Raw genomic sequence first — 24,268 nt, forward strand, 5'->3', positions numbered from 1 at the left:
TAATGCACATACCCAAACAAGGAAGGATCACCACCAACGCATGTTTCGCGGAGGTACTGTTGCTTTCTCAAGGAGGAAACCCTACTGGCAGAGGATCCTGGTGAGTATAAATAGCCTGGTGGTTAATTGCTATTGTTGTCAGGTGCCGGGTCCCTAGGACAGGAAGTGTGTAATTGAACTAATCAATACGCCCATCCATGATTTGATAGGCTGCTAACCCATAATGGGTGTTAACATGGTAAGGCCCCTAGTACACATGGCTGATAGATTCTGGAATACTGAGAAAATAAATCAGCAGAGTAACATAATTGTCATCCCAGGTATAAAACCTGGAGTAACCAAAAAAGTAAAACCGCAGCCATGTGTATTATAAACGGCAGGGTTAGCAACGTAATATATGTTATATAATGCACAGGAATCCAGGAAGTCCCCACAGTCCGGATGTCCCGCCCTCCGGCCAGACTGGGAGGGAGCACATGACGCCAGGGACGCGTAACCATGGCGGCAACGTGGCCCAACCCAGCTCTAGGCTTGACAGGGATGAGACGTCACGAACCGGAGGATCCCCGGAAGTCCCGCCCATTGCCATACAAGGTGTGGAGGCGCGCACCATCAGGGTCCATTTCATTGGACACAAAGAAGCTCAACAGAAAAAAGGGGCGTGTGTAGCAATGTGCGGACCAATGGAACGAGTGTACCGCATCACAGGACATTGTCTATAGAGGCTATCTAACACTGAAAGGTAAAGAATATAGGGGCTGCGCATCAGCAAATGGCAGGCAGAATGCCAGCCACTGAGTCCAAATGCTAAGGTATTGTACAGGGGTTAGTGGTCACAACGGACACCTGATTGTAATATATAAAGGGCAAGGGGGATATATTAACTGATGCGAGCAGACCAGTCCTGTCACTCAAAGTGGCACCCCATAGGGCACGAGCGCGTCATCACAGGTACGCGTAACCATCATACACCGTATCAGTGACCTGTAGAAGAAACAGAAGAGGTAGGCGGAGGGGCAGAGAAGAGTAAGATGACCCTACAGCCAAGTCCCGCCCTGATGCACACCAATGCAAAGAAGAAGTAATCTAGAGAAAACTTTAGAGGAAGATTATTCAACAACCACAAATCGGATTCCTTCACGGCAGGTGAATTTAATCCATTTAATCAGCATCACAGCACCTTTATGGCTATGGCTTTATTTTATAGTGCTAAATCCTGCTAACAGGTTCTCTTTAATGACCTTTGCACAGGGACAATACATACTTAAATAACAAAAGATAGACCTGGGATCCAACTGGTTTTCTGAATATTTTAAAAATATAAATCTGAAAATTGTGATGTGCATTTGAATTTAGCCCCCCTGAGTCTTTACTTCGTAGAACCACCTTTGAGGCAATTACTGTTGCAAGTCTTTTGTGGTATGTCTCTACCAGCTTTGCACATCTAGCGGCTGAGAATTTTGCTTATTCTGTTTAGTTCAATGAGATTGGATGGAGAGCATCTGTAAACAGCAAATTTCAAGTATTTCCACAGATTATCAATGAGATTTAGGTCTGGACTTTGACTGGGCCAATCAAACACATGAAATTGCTTTGATCTCAGCCATTCCATTGTAACTCTGGCAGTATGTTTAGGGTCGCTGCCCTACTGGAAGGTGAACCTACACCCCAGTCTCAAGTCTTTTGCAGCCTCTAACAAATTTACTTCCAGGATTGTCCTGTATTTAGATCCATCCATCTTCTCATTAACTGTGATCAGCTTCCCACTTGCTGCTGAAGAAAAGCATCCCCACAATATTATCCTGCCACCACCATGTCTGACAGTGGGGATGGTGTTTTTAGGGTGATATTAGTATTACATTAGTCTTACACCACACAAAGCATTTTGCATATAGCCCAAAAGGTTCTACTTTGGTCTCATCTGACCAGAGAATCTTCTTTCACATGCTAGCTTTGTAACTTACATGGCTTTTTGCAAACTGCAAATGGGACATCTTATGGCTTACTTTCAAAAATGTCTTTTTTCTGCCATGCTTCCTTAACCCCTTAAGAACCAGGCAATTTTTAGTTTTTGGACTTTCATTTTTTCCTCCACTTATTTCAAGAGCCACAATGTATTTTTCCATCGACATAGCTACATGAGGAGTTGTTTTTTGTTCGATGAGTTGTACTTTTGAAAGGCACCATCAATTTTATCATGTACAAGTGTACAAAATAGCAAAAAGAGCGCAATTCAGTTTTTGTTTTTATTATTTACAGCGTTCATGTCACAGTAAAACTGTGCCGTCATTTTTTAAGTTTCATAATATTTTAAATTTTCAGGAGGAGCAGTGTGAAGGATTATTTTTGCACCCTGAACCAATCTTTTATTGATATTATTTTGGTGTGGCCACAATGTTTTGATACCCTATTGTTACATTTTTTTTGGTGTTGATTTTGCGACAGCCAAAGCCCCGCAATTTTGGCATTTTGATTTTTTTTTCGCTCCCCGTTTATTGATTGGATATAAATATTTTATATTCTGATAGATCAGACTTTTACGACTGTAGCTATACCGAATGTGTATTTTTTTTCTTAATTTTTAATTGCAAAAAAGGGGGTGATTACTGTATACTTTAATGTTTTTTTATTTTTTTCAGTCATCTGGTTGCTTGTGCTATACACAGCAATGTTACAATACTGTTGTCTATAGCGAAAATCGCTTATGAATGATAGCCATTCTGATTATGACAGCCACTATCTGCTGGAAAAAATGCGGGCTCGGCTTTCAAGGTGGGGAGACGACATATGATGGACATAGCACATATCTCCTTATGGGATTAAAGGCTAGATTTGCAAAGTATGCAACTTTTAGTTGTCCCATGGACTGATTTTGCCACCTGAGTTGTGGATCTCTGCAGCTCTTCTAGAGAGACTACAGGCTTTTTGGTTGCTTCTCTAATTAGTGTTCTGCTTGCTGGGGATGCCAGTTTAGGTGGCCGGCCAAGTCTTGGTAGGTTTGCAGTTCTGCCATACTCCTTGTGTTTTTTGGATGATAGATTGAACAGTGCTTCATGAGATATTCACAGTTTAGGTTATTTTTATGTAACCTAACCCTGCTTTACTCTACTCTAAAACTTTATCCTTGACCCATCTGATGTGTTCCTTGGTTTTCGTGATGCTGTTTGATTCCTGAGGTGTACACAGATAAGCTGTAGTTATATGAAACATTATACATTATATTTTATGTTAGTGGTGAGCTTAGGTCGATATATTTTGATTTCATTTATAAAAATATCAGACATTTAACTAAAAATAGGAAATTAATAGATTTTTAATTTTCAAATATTGAATGTTTACAACATTAACTCCTTAACGACGGCTGATATGATTTTTACTGGTGGCTGTTAAGGGGCCTTATTCCTCATTCCTTATCCCACTGCTTTTTACCAGTGCTGAGAAATAGTGAATAGTGCCCCCCAGCAGGAATAAATCTTGCAGTTGGCAGCTGTTTATGACTGCTGAAATTCACGGGCATCGGCTCCTAATAGTTTTGGAATGATTAACCTTTTAAATACAGATGTTAATTTCAAGTATCACCTAAGTGGTTAAAAGACCCCCTTTGACAGGATTGATCCCCGCGACTGATTGATTGATGACACAAAGGTATGGTGGCCTGTTAGATCCTACTATAATCAGGGTCTACAGCCACAGTCAGTGACACACTGACAGGTCTCTTACACTTCAGTACATGGGTATTGCAGGAGACCAACGCTCTAAATAAAAAATATTCATGTCCCACATTGGGACAAATTAAAAAAGTGAAAGAAGTTGTGTAAAAAAGTAAAAAAAAAACCCACACACACAAAAAGTGCACCTAAATCCTCAAAAACCGTTTTGTCACTGAAAATGTAGAGTTTGAATTAAAACAAAAATAATAAAAAAGTACACATAATTGCTATCGACTCGAAAATATAAAAACTGTATATAAATAAATAGAAATATATAAAACTGGCACGTTAGTTATTCCGTAAAGCAAACACTGTAAAAAAAAAATAATAAAAAATACTGCCAAAGTCTTGCTTTTCATCAAAGTAGCACAAAAAAAAATTGAAAAAAAATATATCAAAAAGTCACATGTAAATAAAAAAAATGATAGAAATGAAAACACCAACTGTCCAAAAAAAGAAAACTATCCCTAATATGGCTCATTCAGCAAAAAAAATAAAAAAAGTTACAGCTCTTAAAATTCATTTTTGTAAAATATTGTTTTTAGTGTGTAAAAGAAGCAAAGTATAAAAAAAACAATATAAATCTGGTATTACTGTAAGCCTACTGACCTGGAGAATAAATTGGTAATATCACATTTACTGCAGTGAACAGCGCAATTTTTTTTTATAAAGACAGTAAGTGAATTGCTGAATTTTGTTCATTCTGCATCTGAAAAGTCTGAATAAAAAGGGTTTAACAAATGTTACATACCCCAATGTGGTGCCAAAAAAAATCTCCAACTAATCTCACAAAAATAAGCCCTAATACAGCTCTGTTTACCCAAATATAAAAAAAATTACAACTCTCAGAATATGGCGCCGAAAAAACTATTTATTATAAAAAATATTTTTTAGCGTATGATAGATATAGAAAAAAATAATATAAATCTGTTATGAATTAAATCACACTGACCTGAAGAATAAAGGTGTCTTATCAGTAATACCCCAAAATAAACAGTGCATAAATAAAAATAAGAACTTTTTTTTTACAGCTGTCTATTTGCTCATTTTACCTCCCAAAAATCGGAAAAAGGCTCAGTTCACATTTATCCTGTGCTTTCCGCTGAGTGATTACGTTGCGGTTTCCATGTACATCCCAAAAACTACCATTCAGCTAGAAGCTCCAATGAAACCCCTCACTATAATGATTGCGATCAAATGTCCATATAAATATAATTTTTTATTGGTATGAAAACAGGTGAAAAGATGGTAAGTGACAATAAAATCAGTGGTGAAAAAGAAAAGCTGTTGTCCTGCATATTAGATCCCTGAACATATATATATATATATATATATATATATATATATATACACATATATATATATATATATATATCTAATATATAAAGCTGAATGTGTGTGTGTGTGTGTATGTGTATGTGTGTGTGTATGTCCGGGATTGGCATCTGCACCGTCGCAGCTACAGCCACAAAATTTTGCACACTCACACTTCTGGACCCCAAGAGCGTCATAGGCTATGTTTTGAGGGGGAATTTTTAACCCCGCTCTTTACAGTTATTCACCAAAAAACCTGCCTCCATTAAAGTGAATGGAGCTGGGAGCCACAGTGCAGCCAGAACTTCAGAAGAATGCGCAGCCACGCCCTTATATGGAATGTTGGCATGTCACAATGAAGCCAGGGAAAGAGACAGACAGGGAAAGAGACAGCCACAGACAGGGTAAGAAACAGACATAGTCAGGGTAAGAGACAGACACAGACAAAGAGACAGACTGACAGGGAAAGAGACAGGGAAAGAGAGGGAAAGTGACAGACAGGGAAAGTGACAGACAGGGAAAGTGACAGAGATAGATAGACAGGGAAAGAGATAGATAGACAGACAGGGAAAGAGATTGAGACAGACGGAGAAAGAGATTGAGATAGACGGAGTAAGAGACAGACAGACAAAGAGATAGAGAGAGACAGAGAGATATATACAGAGGGGGAGACAGACAGAGAGGGGGAGAGAAACAGAGAGACAGTTACTATCCCGAGCAGCGCTGGGTGCTATGTTGTGAGGCGAAATTTTAACCCCGCGCGTTCCAATTTACCAATCAATTTTGCCCCCATCTACATAATGGGGAAAAAGTGAAACGAAAGGTGTTGGGGGCAAATTGACAGCTGCCAGATGTGAACAAGGGGGACTTAAAGAATGAGAGCGATGGCGCCAGGGTATATACCGTACAGTTGCTAAGGTGGGGCCCCGACATGGGATACTCACCACACTCGGGGATATGAACACACACACAAAATGCGCCACACACTACCACGTGCTTGAACACATATACCACCCTCAGCACACATCTCACCACACATACACCAACCTCACCCACATAATCGCCCTAAAACACACACAAGTCTGGTATTATCCTTCAAAAATAAAAATCTGATTAATAGGCAGCCAAACTACAAGAACAACAAATGTACCACATAGGAAATCCGGCAGCTATCAGTCACATGACCTGTCTATTTTGTGTATGTGTGAGCTAATATATACTGTCAGGGGGAGGGCCTCTGTTACCTGGAGATTTATCAGGCTGCCAATAGCAAGCAATCACAGCTTAGCTTCTATTTTGCTACAGTTAATTAATCTGCGCTCTGATTGGTTAATATAGGCAACATTTCTATCTATTTGTTTTGTGGTTTTTGTGTGCAGAATACATTTTTGTTAATACATTCTATTTTGTTAACAGCAGTTATTAACCCGGGCGAAGCCGGGTAGTACAGCTAGTATATATATATATATATATATATATATATATATATATACATATACACACACATATATACCCACGCTGAATAGCACAGAGTCACAGGAGAGCAAGATATATGTAGTGAAAACCCAGCGGCCCCCTGACGAAGGTCTCCGTACCGAAACGGCCGTCGGGTGCCAGCTGATCTTCTGCTTCTTTTTGCCCGCCAGCCCAAGTGATTGTCCCCCTTTTTTTTTTTTTTTTACTATTGAACACCCTTCTGAATATTATGATCGTAGATTTATACAATCTCTTTGTCCAGCATTAGCCACTGCTGGGTTTTCATTACATCTATCTTGCACTCCTGTGACTCAGCATGGATGCTGTCTTCCAGCATATATGCACTTTGATATTCATTATTTGTAATCCTTGTATATGTATGTATGCGTATTTACAAGTGCATATTTATCAAATTATTTATTCTTATATTTCCAAGTGTATATATATATATATATATATATATGTTCATGGATCTAATATGCAGGATAACAGCTTTTCTTTTTCACCATTGATTTTATTGTCACTTACCACCTTTTCACCTGTTTTCATACCAATAAAATATTGTATTTATATGGACGTTTGATCACAATCTTTTCCTTTGTTTTCCAGTTGTTTGGCGATTTGTCCATGGTATTAGTCCACTTATTACGTTTTTGCATGAAGTATTATTTATTAGATATGATGAGTCTATTATTACATCTATGATCATGCAACTTCCACCATTTTCAATTGTGCTCCTCACTATAATGATGCAGACGGAGTCACTGCATCTATTCTATATTCTGGCATTGTCCCATCATTTTAGGTGTCTTTTAAGAGCACAAGTGTGCATGTCTAAGAAAAAAAAAATTGCACCAGAACAGATGTCAAACGGAGTCTATAGTGTCTCCATATGCCTTATTAGAGTGAGTGGTTCCGTCAGGGGTTTTGTCTGAATCATATTTTTTGGGGGGATTTACATGGAAACCCTGACATAAGTTATCTGCGTCAAATACAAGACTTATACTAAAAGCGATCAAAAAATGTTATGTGCCCCAAAATGTTACAAAAAAAATCCTAGCTTATGCCGCAGAAAACTAGTCCTCACTCAGGTCCATTATCTGTCACTGGAAATATAGGGGGATCCCACATTAGTGGTAGAACAAAGGCCCTGGAAAAGACACATGGCTCCCATCTCTCAAATAAAATCCATTGAAAACTTTACTCCCCAATCCAAATTCATCCTTCTTTCTGAGCCCCACTAGGTATAAACCGCAACTAATGACCACGTTTGTCAGATTACTGTATTGGGAAGAGCACAATTAAAGGGAACCTGTCATTGTTTTTTTCATGCCTGAACTAAAACTAGCACCTTCAGCAGCACCTGTGCTGCATTCCATTAAGGCGTTTATTATCCCCTGACTCCCCCTGTATATCCCCCAAAAATCTTTTTAAACTCTCCTGCACGCTAAATAAATCCGACCAGTCTGGTCCGATGGGCGTCTTTAGTGCGGCGTCTATTTCTCTTCTCTATTGCTGATCGCCATCCTCTTTCTTTGATTAACATGTTTGATGCCACCTGTGTCATCCACATAACCGTGCAAAGTCTAGTTCCTGCATAGAGACATCGCACACTTATGTTTTAGACTCTGCTAGCAGTAGGGCAGAGCAAAGTGCACATGCGCAAGCCAGCGATGTCTCTGAGCAGACGACCGATTTTGCCCGGCAATGTGGATAACGCAGGATACAGTTTTGAAGTAGTTTAGTGGTGTAGTTTTTAAAATATCATTTTTGGGAGGTTTCCAATATACAGGCTCCTCAAAATCAATTTAAATCTGAATAGGTATCTAAAGAAACAGGTTTTCTAAATTGTTGAACTAATATCTCTAACAAAATAAAATCATATTTGAAAAATGATGCAGATGTAAAAAAGAGGTATAAGAAATGTTATTTCTTGATTATTTTGTACAGCATAACTAACTGCTTGGCCAGTCCTGCACTTTTACCCTCAGTTTCTTTAGCCAAGCAGTGGTCGTCTTGGAGGTATGTTTGGGGTCATTATGTTGGAATACTGCCCTCCAGACCAGATTTCAAAAGGAGGAGATTATGCTCTGCTTCAGTATATCACAGTACATGTTGGTATTCATGGTTCCCTCAATGAACTTTAGCTCCCCACAGTCGGCAGCAATCATGCTGCCCCAAACCATGAAACTCCCACCACTATGCTTGACTGTAGGGAAGACACTTGTCTTTGTACTCCTCACCTAATTGCAAGCACACATGCTTGACACCATCTGAACCATATAAGTTCATCTTGGTCTCATCAAACCACGGGCATGGTTCCAGTAATCTATGTCCTTAGGCTGCCTGTCTTCAGAAAACTGCAGGGTTTCTTGTGCATCATCTTTAGAAGAGGCTTCCTTCTGCGATGACAGTCATACAGACTAATTTGATGCAATATGTGGCGGATGGTCTTAGCACGGAAAGTCTGATGCCCACCATTTTAACCTCTGCAGCAATGCTGGCAGCACTCATACATCTATTTTAAAAAGTCAACCTGTGGATATGATGCTGATCACGTGCACTCAACTTCTTTGGTCGACCATGGCGAGGCCTGTTCTGAGTGGACCCTGTCTTGTTAAACCGCGGTATGGTCTTGGCCACCGTGCTGCAGCTCAGTTCCAGGATCTTGACAATCTTCTTATAGCTTAGGCTATATTTATGTAGAGCAACAATTCTTTGTTTTAGATCCTCAGAGAATACTTTGCCATTAAGTGCCATGTCGAACTTCCAATGACCAGTGTGAGAATGTGTGAGAGCGATAACACCAAATATAAAATTCCTGCTCCCCAGTCATACCTGAGACCTTGTAACACTAATGAGTCACTTGACAACTGGAAGGGAAAATGGATAATTGGCCATAATTTAGCCATTTCCACTTATGGTGTACTCACTTTTGTTGCCAACAGTTATGACATTAATGGTTGTGTGTTGAATTATTTATAGGTCACAACAAATTTACTCTGTTATACAAGCTGTACATTGACTACTTTACATTGTATGAAAGTGTCATATCTTCAGTGCTGTCCCATAAAAAAATATTATTAAATATTTACAAAAATGTGAGAGGTGTACTCAATTTTGTGAAATACTGTATGTAAAGATTTACATTATGCTGCTCAGTTTGAAGGGGGAGAATATTAGCATGTCTTTTCACTTATTCTTTTAATCTGTGGTATCTGCTTTATATTATACAAATGTCAAGTACTGTATATGAAGTGCATTTTCACTTGCTATTGGTCTAAAATCAACTAAACTTAAATTGTGAGTTCTTAAAACCATTGCAGTGAGAAAATGCAAAATATAAGTAAAATAAATGTGCACTTTACATCTACTCAAGAGGGTTTCCACAATTTATAGATATTATGTTCATAGTTGTAATGGATAGTCCACATCTAAGAAGACATGCTAAACAATGTGTAAAATCTGATGAAATGTCATTTTTCACTTGAACTTGGTAAGAGATGAAATTTAAATTGTAAGTTTAACAATAAAATATGTATTTATTTTCCCTTACAATACTCACCAGTTTAAGCTAATATAAAATAATTTAATAACTGCAGTTAAAACGTTTGGTCCCAGCTATATGGAATTATTCAAGCACATATTCTATACTACAGGAAAATAGAATTTCTTTCATTTGAAACTTTAGATCACAAATTAAGAAATGCTCATTTCTTTTAAATGAAAAATAGAGAAAAGAGAAATGTTATATTTCAACTTTAATCTAAAAGGCTAATAAATTAAATGTTTATTTCAGGTGAAAAGGTTTTACCTGTTTAAATTCTTTTTTGGTGAAAGAGATCGAGTTCTGCTTCTTGCCGATCTCTTATCTCGTGATCTTGAACGTGAAGGTGAACAGCTTGAACTCCAAGAACTACCTCTGTTGCCATTGCTTCGAGCTGGACTCTTTCTTCTATCAAAGCTTTGACGATTACGCTTCACCGAAGATTCAGAACAATTATTTTGTTTACCACGACGATGCTTGACTGTTGGTCTACGACATATAATATATATTGATTGCATTCATTGAATTATATTAGTAATAACTGATTAAAATTTGTACATATTTAAGTTATAGTTTATTTGTAATTTATTTTGAAAGTAGGTATAATTGGTACTTAAACATAATAATCATACATATCTAATAGTTTATTCATGCAAGAAAGTTTAGCCTCATTGATTATTACACATAAATCACAATGATATGAACTTACTTTTTTGTTGGAGCACCATGGGTCTTTTCTACTCCAGGTGCATGTGAAAATACTGATCCATCAGAATCACTGCTATAGCCTGTATGGCTTCCTGAGTTCACCGAAGTCTCTTTGTGTATCCTGGTTCGTCCTCTGGAACGTCCATGGTGTCTCTCTGATGATGGTGACTTAGAATGGCGCCTTCTTTTATCATCTGATGAACAACGGTCACCTTTACTTGATGAAATAGATCTTGGACTTCTAATATCATTACGATTATTACCCTTGTGACGGTTTGGTGATGTTTCCACTTTCGAATGTGTCTTTGACATTGGAGATACTGAATTCAACCGCTGTGGAAGGAAAAAAAAAGTAGAAATGGGGGAAAGAAGAAAAGGAGAAATGTTTTAGCATGAATTAATCTAAAATTAGCAAAAAAAAGTCAACTCACATTTGCATACAGCACGTTAACACAGAGATTCTACACTGAGACTATTCTTTCTGCTTAGCCTTCCGACCCCAACAATGCAGCTCATGCAACTTTGCATGCAAAAGGCAACAAAAAAGTTGATAACAGAAAATAACTTTAAAGAGCAGGTGGGGAAGAGAGAACTCTAAGATTAAGACCTAACGTAAATAAATAAAAAATAAATAAATAAAAAAAAATGTAAAGTCATGTAAATAAAAAAAATGATTTTCGATAAAAAAAAAAGATAGGACAAAACAAATTAAAGAATTATAATAGTGAGGAGTGAGATTGACATCCGGACAAAACAGCACAAAAACTGGTAGAGATTGAGAAGGGAAAAAGGGAAAGTTGAAAATAAAATAAAACAAAATAAAAATGAAATTAAATTCACAAATGTTACTGGAAATAAATAAATTGTCTTTTTTTTTTCATTTTAGTTTGTCTGAATTCCTTTTTTTCCGGCAGAGTACTGTTGAGCTTTCATCAGCACCCTATGTTCTTAGTTTTGTCACACTGTGATCTTTTTGATTTAAGTCCCTCTTGGTTAACATCCACTTACCAAGAAAGTGGCATTTCCTCCTTTAGTAGGTAAGGTATGAAGAGAAGGGAAAAGTGGGGCAACATAAGTGCATCATTAGATTCACAAAAATGCAAGAGAGATAGATAGAGAGAAAAAATAATAAAGAAAAAAAACACACAAACCCACTTTTCTGGCCTCGTAGTTTGAGAGTGGTGGTATAGGCCAATCATGAGGTTTGAGTGACCTTTCAGTAACGAAGTGGTGCTCAACTCAGTTTGATCCTACATTATGTATTGTATGGTATTTTGTATTACTTTAACATTAATTTTTGTTCTGGATCATACACTGATATCTAGAATTTAAGTAGCTTAAGATGTAAAAAGAAAAAAAAAGTGAACCATATATTATACATGTCATGGATAAAAATATGGCAAAAGAATAAAACAAGAAAAAATGTAGAATTCATGTCTGGGCATTAGTCTCAACGCAAAGTGGATTTTATGCCCAAAATAATATTGATTAAGGTCTATGTATATCTAGTACTATATTAATTTTGATATCATAATACATCTAAAATTATATGAATTCTAATTCCCATAATATTTGCTGCCAGACATCCACTATATTGAACAAATTTCTTAGGCAAGCTTAGGTTAAAATCATTATAATGTAAGACTGGACAATGGCTTAATTTACTTATAAAGTAGGTTTTGACCATGTTAGTCAATGCAAATTGATGATTGACTGCATTTTACTTTATATAGAAAATGGATATAATGCTTCCTTACAAGTATGGATGTAGAACAGACATCAAAATAGAAGATTTACAGATATAACTAACATAGCCAAATGCAAGTTTTAGTGTTATAAGTAATTAAAATATTACTTTATGTACAAGCATTGGCTGCTTATGAAAACTGGAATATTTCTTTGAGAAAAGTGTTCATTAATTTATAGAATTATAATTATAAATTGTTTGCATTTACATTTCAAAATACCTAAAATATTCTGAATTGTCTTCCTCATAAAATTTTTTTGGTACACTACTGTAGGTTACGTAGTTGGGAAGAAAAACATTCTACAGCTACAGAAATTAAATGTAAAGCAGATTTTGATACATCACCCCATGGTCCACATGAATAATCTCACAAAGCAGAATAATAAACAAAAAAACCCCTAAAAGCATGACATACTGTATATATATGGAACTGTTGGTAGTAAATTCTCTAGTACAATGAATAATATAAAAGCATGGTATAATACTGTATATTGCATGGCACCATTTACAGTTTTTATAAGCTATCATGTACACTTATATTTTAGTCTGCATTTGGAGTGGGTTGAAAACAAGAGCTATGCTACTATTTTGCAACTTATTAGAAGTATAAAACAATACTCTAGCTTTGACTGCCTTCTTTTGCCAACTCCCAAAAGGCACCGAGTATCACCCAATCGCCAATAGAATACAGATCCAAACACAATCGTTAACACAAAACGCTATCTCCAAAGTTATCCCTCCATATAACTTATCATATAACTTGTCATCAGTGTCCAAATAACAATTGCACTATTCAAGTGGGTTGCACTCAAACCTGGAGTGCTGATATAGACCAATCATAGTGCGTATTGGGATTACAATTTGTCTTATCTGTCTAAAAATGGAACCACTTCATTGCATCCCTGATGTTAAAAACACAAGATTTTTTCCGCATATAACCCTTCACTAATGTACAAAATGTACAAATATGAGTCATACATAAGGTTCACTCTTTAAAAATAATGGATGAGAATTAACAAAATGTGCCATAATCCTGACATAACTCATATTATATCATGCACCAAGATTAGATTGTATTTTACTCACTTTTTATTCCTTACATAACTGTTACTTTGAAAGCAAAAGTCAGATAAGATATTTGCTATCTACAATCACAATTCCCAAATAGTTTGGATGCTTTGTAAAATTAAAAAGAAACAAAGATTCAATCAGCTGAAAGCATCTTATTGCCATATTTTATTCACAAAAGCACTTAAAACACATCAGAAGGTAAAAGTTAGACATTTTTATATTTCATTTGATACAACTTATTTAGAAATTGATGGCAGCAACACATCTCGAAATGTTGGGACAGTGTAAGAAACAGCGGGAAAAATATGAGGTACCAATCAGAAACAGCAGGAAGGTCAATTTTCATCTAAGTTACATGGCAGAAAGTATAAGCACCCTTGAAAATATTCCGGAAAATCAAGTATTTCACTCAAAAAATTATTGCAATTACATATATTTTTTATACAAATGTTTATTTCCATTGTGTGTGAAAGTGTGTAAAAGAACTGAGAAAAAAAGGTAATTGGACATAATTTCAGACAAAACTCCAAGAATGGTCCGAAGAAAATCGTTGGCACACTCAACTTAGTATTTGGTTGCACACCCTTTGGAATAAATAACTACAATCAATGGCTTCCTATAACCATCAACAAGCTTCACTGGAATTTTGGAGCATTTTTCTTTTGCAAACTGCTTCAGGTCTCTCATATTTGAAGGATGCTTTCTCCCAACAGCAATTTTAAGATCTCTCCATAGGTGTTCAATGGGATTTAGATCCAAACGCATTACTGACAACTTAACAACTATGCAGCGCTTTGTTTTCATGCATTTCTGGTTGCTTCTTGAAGTATATTTGGGGTCCTTTTCCTGCTGGAAGACCCAGGATGCAAACCCAGCTTTCTGACACTGGGCAATGCATTGCGACCCCAAATCCCTTGGTAATCTTTAGATTTCATGATACCTTGCACACAGCCATGGCACCCAGTTCCAGAGGCTGCAAAACAACCCCAAAACATCTTTGAACCTTCACACTTGATTGTAGGTACTGTGTTCTTTTCTTTGTAAGCCTCATTCCATTATCAGTAAACAAGTAGAATGATATGATTTACCAAAAAGTTATATCTTGGTGTCATCTGTCCACAAAATGCTTATCCCAGAAGAATTTTGGCTTACATACATTTTGGCAAAATGTAGTCCAGAATTTTTATGTATTTGTGTCAGTGGTGTCCTCCTTGGTCTCTCTATCTATTTCTGAGATTCTGAGGAAATGCATGTGCACAAGGCAGAAGGTCAATATTAGATGCTCGTTGCATCAGGCTGCACTGCATTAAAAACAGGCATAATTCTGTTGTGCAACTCATTGCATGGGCTCAGGAATATTTACAGAAATTATTGTCTGTGAACACTTTGCCTTGCAAACCACAAATACAAGTTAAAAATCTATCATACAAAGAAGACGCCATATATAAACACAATCCAGAAATGATGCAATTTTCTCTGGGCTAAAAGATTAAATTCTTAATGGAACCAATGCACACCGTGTCCTGTGAATGCAAAACATGGATCATGAAATAACTGGAGAAACAAGAGTATAAATGCTTGAAGAATTAACTTTATTAGAGGATACTGTGGCAATTAAAAAACCCCTAGAGGTTAAAAGAAGGAGAAATTAAAGATAGTAGTGAAAGAAGGACCCAGAGTTAATGGTTATGAGCTGATCAACAAAGTATAGACAAGGTATAAATAGATGTCTGATAATTACAGGGACAATAATTACAATAAATTGCACAAAGCCCAAATAAATATGATAGAAACAAGGGACAAAGAAATGGTTAATAACATATATAAAGTGCCTGTGTGCTACAGAATATGTAAACAAGAACTGGATGTGCAAGCCAGAGCCAAAGTGCTCATAGTGCAGAGGGCCGCCTTACAATAAAGGTGCACATTACCAGCATTCAATACAGTCTCAAAACACAAATACAGGCATCAGAGATCAGCAAACCATGGATCCTGGGACCAAAGAAAAACACCCTACGTACGTTTCACAAAAGTGAGGTAACCACCAGCTTCATCAGGGGAAAAAGAGACATGCACTTTATATATGCTATTAACCATTTCTTTGTCCCTTGTTTCTATCATATTTATTTGGGCTTTGTGCAATTTATTGTAATTATTGTCCCTGTAATTATCGGACATCTATTTATACCTTGTCTATACTTTGTTGATCAGCTCATAACCATTAACTCTGGGTCCTTCTTTCACTACTATGTTTTATTTCTCCTTCTTTTAACCTCTAGGGGTTTTTTAATTGCCACAGTATCCTCTAATAAAGCTAATTCTTCAAGCATTTATACTCTTGTTTCTCCAGTTATTTCATTATTTATGAGTATGCTTTTTGCTCCTTTTTTTAGAAAGGGCATACTATATGTAATCCTTATGGAAATTTTTATTTAAAACATGGATCATGCAGCTTTTTATCAGCACTAGGGCTGAGCAGATCCAGACTGTAAAAGTCTGGATCCGCGCGGTTTTAACAATATCTACGTGCCAGACCCGGGCCCAAGATTCCGGGTGCACGATCCGGATTTGGCAATTAAAGTAAAAATAAACAAAAAAGTGAGAGTTTCATACTTACTGAGACTCGGTGTCATGGTGGCACACTGCTTCCGGGTCGCGCATTCACTTCCTGTACTGTGCATGTTTACACACAGCTTTCTGTGTTTTCACTGCCCAACGGCCGTCCTCTCGCCTGTGATTGGTAGCAGGCTGATGCGCCCCCCAGCCTGTAACAGTATCCGCCTGTAGTCATCACGGCTCTGTAATAGGCTACACTCATAGCTGGCAGTCTTTTCTATGGCTGCTAGCTGTGAGATGTAGCAGAGCTGGATGTGTCATCGTGGGACCTCGTGTGGATTACGCCAGAGCTGCAGGGTGTTGGGAGTTAATAAAGTGGTGAAGGAGGTTCATTTTGCACTTTATTCCAAATAAAGGATTTTTCTCTGTTTGTGCTTGTTTACATTCATTTACAGGTTTGTGATGCAGGTATCTCATAGACGCCTGTGCCATCACAAAACTAGGGCTTAGTAGCAGTTGTGCGCTGCTATTAACCTCTTATTATCCCGATCGGCACCGCATCAGGCCATCGGGAAGGGCCGGTAATGCACCGGGATTGTCACATCTAATAGATGTGGCAATACCGGGCGGCTGCGGGCTGACAATGTCAGCCCCCAGCCGGCATTATCATGGCTGGGGATAAAAACTAGGGGGAACCGCACGTCATTTTTTTTTTTTTTAATTATTCATTTAAATAATAAAAAAAAAAAACAAGCTGGAGTTAAGCTTGTGAGGGATACACTGAATTCCCCACCCACCGGCCATCCTGCCGCCTGTGATTGGTTGCAGTCAGCTGACACACTGCCACTCAGGGTGGGGGTGCATCTAACTGCAACCAATTACACGCACCGGTGGGTGGGCAAAGTAGTGAATATTGAATTGTCGGCTCCGGAAGGGAAAAGTGTGACCCGGAAGGAGTTTGCCACCATGACACAACCTCTGTGAGTATGCCGTGCTTGCTCCTATCCCCCTATCCCTTCCACAAACGTTTTTAATCTCCGGATTCCGGTCCCTATTGGCTTATATGGGCACTGGATTCCGGAGCGGATCGGACTCTTTTTAAAATCTGGCAGTGATCCGCCGGTCCCGGTTTTTGGCACAATTCAAATGTTTGCTTCTCTGATGGTATGGGGTTGCATTACACTTATTGAAGGGCACTGTTAATGGTGAGCATTATATAAAGGTTTTAGAACAACATATGCTCCCCTACAGACAATGCCTATTTCAGAGAAGGCTTTGCATATTTCAGAAAGACAATGCAAAACAACATACTGTATCCATCACAACAGCATGGCTTCTCAGAAGAGTTTGAATGAGGATCTCGTTGCCTGCAGTCCAGACCTTTCAACAGTAAAAAAAACATTTGGTGCATTATGAAATGGAAAATCTGTCAAAGAAGACCCAGGAACTGTTGAGCAACTAGAATCCTACAACAGAGAAGAATAGGAAACCATTCCTCTCCCAAAACTCCAGCAATTGGTCTCCTCACTTCCCAGAAATTTACAGGTAAAATATATCTTTGTACCGTGTTAGCCAGTAGAGATAAAAAATTGTTTAAAAGAACTGAAGTCCTCAGTGGTTGATACCAGAAATTTGTAGACAGTTGTAAAAAGAAGTGTAGATGGTACACAATAGACAAGACATACTGTATAATAGACAAGACATAACAGACCTATTTTTTTTTAAATGTGTTGCTGCCATCAATTTGTAAATTAGTATTTTTTTCAAATGAAATAGAAAAATGTCTATTCTGATCTGTGTTTTATGTTCTGCTGAGAACAAATTATGGCTAAAAGAGATTTCCACATCATTGCATATTTGTTTTGTTTACATTTAAAACAAGTTTCTCAACATTTTGGGAATTGGGGTTGTATTACATTGAGAGTAGCTGCAAGACAAAATATATTAATTGAATGTTTTCTAGTGACAGAATTGTGTAAGATTAACCAAAAGACATTTAAACTGTGATCCAAAGATCAAACATGCAAATGGCTAAGTGTTCCTATGCTTTATCCTTTTGAATTTGACAGCTATCGTTCAGCTCTTCACAGGAAAGACCTATAAATGTACGACTGCTTTTAATCTTCCGGACATTTACCATTGACTAATTTAAACCTTGTTTTTTAAATCTGCAGTATAGTTTTTGAAATATATGCCTTTTTATTTAATGCTACCTGTTATAGTCTTTACTAGGGGGCGTTGCTCACAGAGAATCCATGTGTCACACCGCTTTAGTAAAGATTTTAAAAATTAGCGCTAAATAAAAATATCTACATCTCTAAAATCTTACAGAAGATTTCTAAAAAAAATTTACAAACAACATACTATGATTAGCAAGGTAGGGGTGATCAGGTTTTAATAACATAAGAGTAAAACTGGCCTCTTTTGACCTAGTGACAGGCTCTTTTTAAACAAGTAGTTAATACCTAATTGGAGCAATAGTGCCAATTGGCTATGCTCCTTTATAGTCAGGCATCTATTCCGGATGCTAGTCTACTTAGTTGTGGAACGTCCAATGAGATAACCATCTATTATTGTGAATGGCTGCTGCAGACTGAAAAAATGATCACACATTAAGAATACAACTGAGGCCTGAAACACACATCCGTGAAACACGTGCGTGTTTGGTCCGTTTCCGTGTATACTGGAGACACGGCCAAACGTGCACCAATGTTATTGTATGATAAAAGCTCCACGTGCGTTTTTGATGCATGTCCGTTTGTCCGTGTCCGTGATCCGTACCTGTGTGCGTTTTGCACGGCAGCATGTCCGTTTTCTGCACGCAACACGCAGCACGGACCCAATGAAAGTCAATGGGTCTGTGCGCACGTCCGAATGACACGGACGCATCTCTGTTTGCTCCCTGTACGTTTTGTGCTTTTTTCATGTGATGTCGGTCTTTTTTCTTTTTCTGTTTCGTTCTCTCCCTCAGTCCGTCGGTCGGTCTCTATGTCTGTCGGTCGGTCTCTCTGTCTTATCTGTCCCTCTAGCTGTCTGTCGGTCAGTTCTCCCCCTCTCTCATACTTACCGTTCCCCGATCTCCGGCGCGGCGCTGCACGGCTGTTATAAAAACTTCAGCGGCATTTACTATTTTGAAAAAGCCGGCCGCCCATTAATCAATCTCGTATTCCCTGCTTTACCCGCCCACCGGCGCCTGTGATTGGTTGCAGTCAGACACGCCCACCACGCTGTGTGACAGCTGTCTCACTGCACCCAATCACAGCAGCCGGTGGGCGTGTCTATACTGTGCAGTGAAATAAATAAATAAATAATTAAAAAAAACGGCGTGCGGTGACCCCCCATTTTAATACCAGCCAGATAAAGCCATACGGCTGAAGGCTGGTATTCTCAGGATGGGGAGCTCCACGTTATGGGGAGCCCCCCAGCCTAACAATATCAGTCAGAAGCCGCCCAGAATTGCCGCATACATTATATGCGACAGTTCTGGGACTGTCCCCGGCTCTTCCCGATTTGCCCTGGTGCGTTGGCAAATCGGGGTAATAAGGAGTTATTGGCAGCCCATAGCTGCCAATAAGTCCTAGATTAATCATGTCAGGCGTCTCCCCGAGATACCTTCCATGATTAATCTGTAAATTACAGTAAATAAACACACACACCCGAAAAAATCATTTATTAGAAATAAAAAACAAACAAATTCCCTCATTACCAATTTATTAGCCCTGACAAAGCCCTCCATGTCCGGCGTAATCCACGGACCTCCAGCGTCGCTTCCAGCTCTGCTACATGCAGGTGACAGGAGCAGCAGAAGACACCGCCGCTCCTGTCACCTCCACGCAGCTAATGAGATGAGTAGCGCGATCAGCTGCTGTCAGTCAGGTAACTCGCGGCCACCGCTGGATCCAGTGGTGGCCGCGGGTAACCTCAGTGACAGCAGCTGATCGCGCTACTCACCTCAGTTGCTGCGTGGAGGTGACAGGAGCGGCGGTGTCTTCTGCTGCTCCTGTCACCTGCATGCAGCAGAGCTGGAAGCGACGCTGGAGGTCCGTGGATTACGCCGGACATGGAGGGCTTTGTCGGGGTTAATAAATTGGTAATGAGGGAATTTGTTTGTGTTTTTTATTTATAATAAATGATTTTTTCGGGTGTGTGTGTTTATTTACTGTAATTTACAGATTAATCATGGAAGGTATCTCGGGGAGACGCCTGACATGATTAATCTAGGACTTATTGGCAGCTATGGGCTGCCAATAACTCCTTATTACCCCGATTTGCCAACGCACCAGGGCAAATCGTGAAGAGCCGGGTACAGTCCCAGAACTGTCGCATATAATGTATGCGGCAATTCTGGGTGGCTGCTGACTGATACTGTTAGGCTGGGGGGCTCCCCATAACGTGGAGCTCCCCATCCTGAGAATACCAGCCTTCAGCCGTCTGGCTTTATCTGGCTGGTATTAAAATGGGGGGGACCGCACGCCGGTTTTTTTAATTATTTATTTATTTATTTCACTGCACAGTATAGACACGCCCACCGGCTGCTGTGATTGGGTGCAGTGAGACAGCTGTCACTCAGCGTGGTGGGCGTGTCTGACTGCAACCAATCACAGGCGCCGGTGGGCGGGTAAAGCAGGGAATACGAGATTGATTAATGGGCGGCCGGCTTTTTCAAATGAGAAAAAGCCGCCGGAGCAGTGTGAATGCCGTGCAGCGCCGGTGATCGGGGATTGGTGAGTATGAGAGAGGGGGGGACACTTCAGTCACTCGGGGGATTAGCGGTCACCGGTGAATCCTTCACAGGTGACCGCTAATCAGTACACGGCACACAGACAGAGCCGTGGCATGACAATGAAGTCGGGTGAAGTTCACCCGAGTTCATTCTCATCCCGCTACTCTGTCTTCCGACATGTAGTAACGACATTTTGCATCACACACGTACATTTCACATGGACAACACACACACATGTCAGTTATTTCACTCAGCACACACGGACATTCCACACGCACATACGGCTAGCATACGGGATACACACGCAGGCCACACATACCATAAAAACGGACCTAAAAAACGGAAAACGGACCCGAAAAACGGCCCGTATCACACAAGCGTGGTTTTAACGGATGTGTGTTGGAGCCCTGAAAAAGAAAACAGAAATCTGTCACCTAGGATTTTTTCTTCTCTTAATAATCCCAATTTAAAATATCTGCTGTAAAAAAAGTAAAATAAGAAAAAAAATTGTAATATCAACACTATACTGAATATGTCAAGTGATTCTTTATTGGTATAAAACCAATTTTATTAAAATCCGACTTAGATTTTATTTTTTAGACTTGAAATACTGGCAAGTCCTCCATAGGGTGCTATTACATGGAGTCATTTTCTACATCTAGAGAGAAGAAGGTTTCACCATCAGTACAGATGGGGATTTTTTTTTTACATTTTGAGAGTTTAAACTCATTGCAACAAGATGTTGTGATTGCTAATTTATTGAACAGATTCAAATGGGGCCTGAATTGCTTTCTTAAAAATTATATTACAAGTTGTGGGTAAAAGATTTCTGGAAATGAAACATTGATCCAATAAAATCTCAAAGACCTAGGCGTGTGCAGTCCGAATTTCTCTACGTATACAGCTCTGGCAAAAATTAAGAGACCACTGCACAGTTTTATAAAAATCAACTTCTCTAAATGTCTGACAGTTATTCTATTCCAGTGGTAGTTGAATTCCAAGCAGAGTACACCTCATTCTACTTAATGTGCTTCTGCTGAAGTGATCACCTGAACCAAATCTTATTTAACGAGAGAAAGTATAAAAAACACTGCTGTGGTCTTCACAATCCTCTTGCAATAGGACAAGCTGGATGGCAAAACAAGTAATAGGAATGAGAAATAAGTTTTAACCATACCAACGGAGTTGAAAAGAAGTCTTGAGTGAGGAAAAGAAGGGCTCAATTATGGCTTTACTAGCAGAGGGATACAGTGAGCATCATGTTGACTTCATCCTTAAAATTTCTAAGACTGCAGTCCATTACAACAAGGTCAAACAGCAGACATTGGAGACAACAAAGCTACAGACCGGCAGAGAGCAAAAACGACTCTCCACTGACCGGGATGACCGTCATCTTATTCGAATGTTACTCAGCAACCGCAGGATGATATCATGTGACCTACAAAAGGAATGGCAAATGGCAGCTGGGGCAAAGTGCATGGCAAGAACAGTTCGTAACAGGCTCCTGGAGGCAGGGCTCAAGTCATGTAAAGCTAGAAAAAAGCCTTTTATTAATGAGAAGCAAAGGACAGCAAGGCTGAAGTTCGACAAAGGTTTGAACCATAGAGGACTGGAGAAGGGTAATCTTCTCTGATGAATCTAATTTTCAGCTTTGCCCAACACCTGGTCGTCTAATGGTTAGATGGAGACCTGGAGAGGCGTACAAGCCACAGTGTCTTGCACCCACTGGAAAAATTGGTGGAGGATCGGTGAGGATATGGGGATGCTTCAGCAAGGCTGAAATTGGGCAGCTTAAACTTTGCAAAAGATGTATGAAGCAAGCCGCATACAAGGTTATCCTGGAAAAACAGTTTCTTCCTTCTGCTCAGGCAATGTTCCCCAACACTGAGGGCTATTTTTTCAAGCAGGACAATGTGCCATGCCACACAGCTATGTCATTCAATGTGTGAATGAAGGACCTCCACATCAAAACCCTGTCATGGACAGCCCAATCTCCAGACCTGAACCCCATTGAAAACCTCTAGAATGTAATCAAGAGGAAGATGGATAGTCACAAGCCATCAAACAAAGAAGAACTGCTTACATTTTTGCACCAAGTGTGGCAAAAGGTCACCCAAAAGCAGTCTGAAAGACTGGTGGAAATCATGCCAAGACGCATGAAATCTGTGATTAAAAGTCGTGGTTTTTCCACAAAAATTTTATATTTTTTGAACTTTTCTTGAGCTAAAATGTTAGTATTGTTGTTTCTAAATGATTATGAACTTGTTTTCTTTGCATTATTTGAGGTGTTAAAGCAATGCATTGTTTTGTTATTTTGACCATTTCTCATTTTCAGAGAATAAATATAAAATGTAGTGCTTGGAAATTCGGAGACATGTTGCCAGTAGTTTCTAGAATAAAAGAACAATTTACATTTTACTAAAAAATATACCTATAAAGATTTTGTAAATCAGCCTGAAGAAGGAGCCTTGATGCTCTGAAAGCTTGCTGGTATAATTTTTCTGGTTAGCCTATAAAGGTATCACTCCTAAAATACTTTTGTCATTCTTGGGACATAGTATTTCAATTAACCTATAAAGAGAAAAATAAGAAAAACTGAAAATTTTGCAGTGGTCTCTTAAGGTTTGCCAGAGGTGTATATTATATGTAAGGTAATCACATTAAGGCTTTTGTACTTGTAAGCTTGCACAATCATTTCTATCACCAGCTACATTTGTTTGTAAAGAACCATCTGTATTCTAGACATGCAATTATTTTCAACAAAAATTGGAATAAGTTCAGAGTCCATGGCTTAGACCTGTCTCAAGGGAAATGATCAATATGTGTCTCTGTTGTTTTTATTACCAATGTCCAAATTATATTACTATTACAGAGAATTCCATATCCAATATCCAGAATATGCTTTGTGCTTTGCTACAGGTATATATATCTATGACCATATTGTTGGAAGTGCATCCCTATGTTTCAAGGCTCTTAACCACTTTATATGCATCATATTTTACAATCTGTCTATACACATCATCTACCATCTCACCAGATTATGTAATTATGTACATTTCCTTTGTATAGTTTACTGCAACAATGAAAAGAGTAATCTCAAACATAGTTAATATGATTGACTGCTACTCTACATTGGTAGCCCTCCAGGAAAGATGCAATACATATTGAAAATCAATTAATTATTTTCTAATTTTCTGGAAATAAAAAAAAAAACATCTTGCAAATGAATAATAAAAAAAATCTAACATTTAATTTGTATCCTTTAGGGCATCCATACAAATGCAGTGTAGGAATTTAGCAACATTGTTAATTACTTTTATTATGTATCATATTATTAAGAGAAATGTAGGTATAAACTAGATCAAGTAAATTAAACAAAAAAAACAACAAAAAAATATGGATGTTATGTAGGGGAT

General features: G+C 38.5%; 1 protein-coding gene across 4 annotated transcripts in view; it reads right to left on the reverse strand.

Moving 5' to 3' along the window:
- The window catches only part of SRRM3 (serine/arginine repetitive matrix 3), an 800,697-nt gene that overhangs the window by 13,028 nt on the left and 763,401 nt on the right, over positions 1 to 24,268 (reverse strand). For 3 of the 4 annotated variants that reach the window (XM_075336281.1, XM_075336280.1, XM_075336282.1), the window contains 2 exons: positions 10,757 to 11,088; positions 10,315 to 10,536 (listed from right to left, as the gene is read on the reverse strand). In XM_075336281.1, the coding sequence (XP_075192396.1) occupies positions 10,315 to 10,536; positions 10,757 to 11,088 (554 nt within the window). The remainder of the gene's footprint in view (positions 1 to 10,314; positions 10,537 to 10,756; positions 11,089 to 24,268) is intronic. The other variant, XM_075336283.1, reaches the window with a different exon arrangement.

The sequence above is a fragment of the Anomaloglossus baeobatrachus genome, chromosome 2 (assembly GCF_048569485.1).
Source record: "Anomaloglossus baeobatrachus isolate aAnoBae1 chromosome 2, aAnoBae1.hap1, whole genome shotgun sequence".
Taxonomy (NCBI): domain Eukaryota; kingdom Metazoa; phylum Chordata; class Amphibia; order Anura; family Aromobatidae; genus Anomaloglossus; species Anomaloglossus baeobatrachus.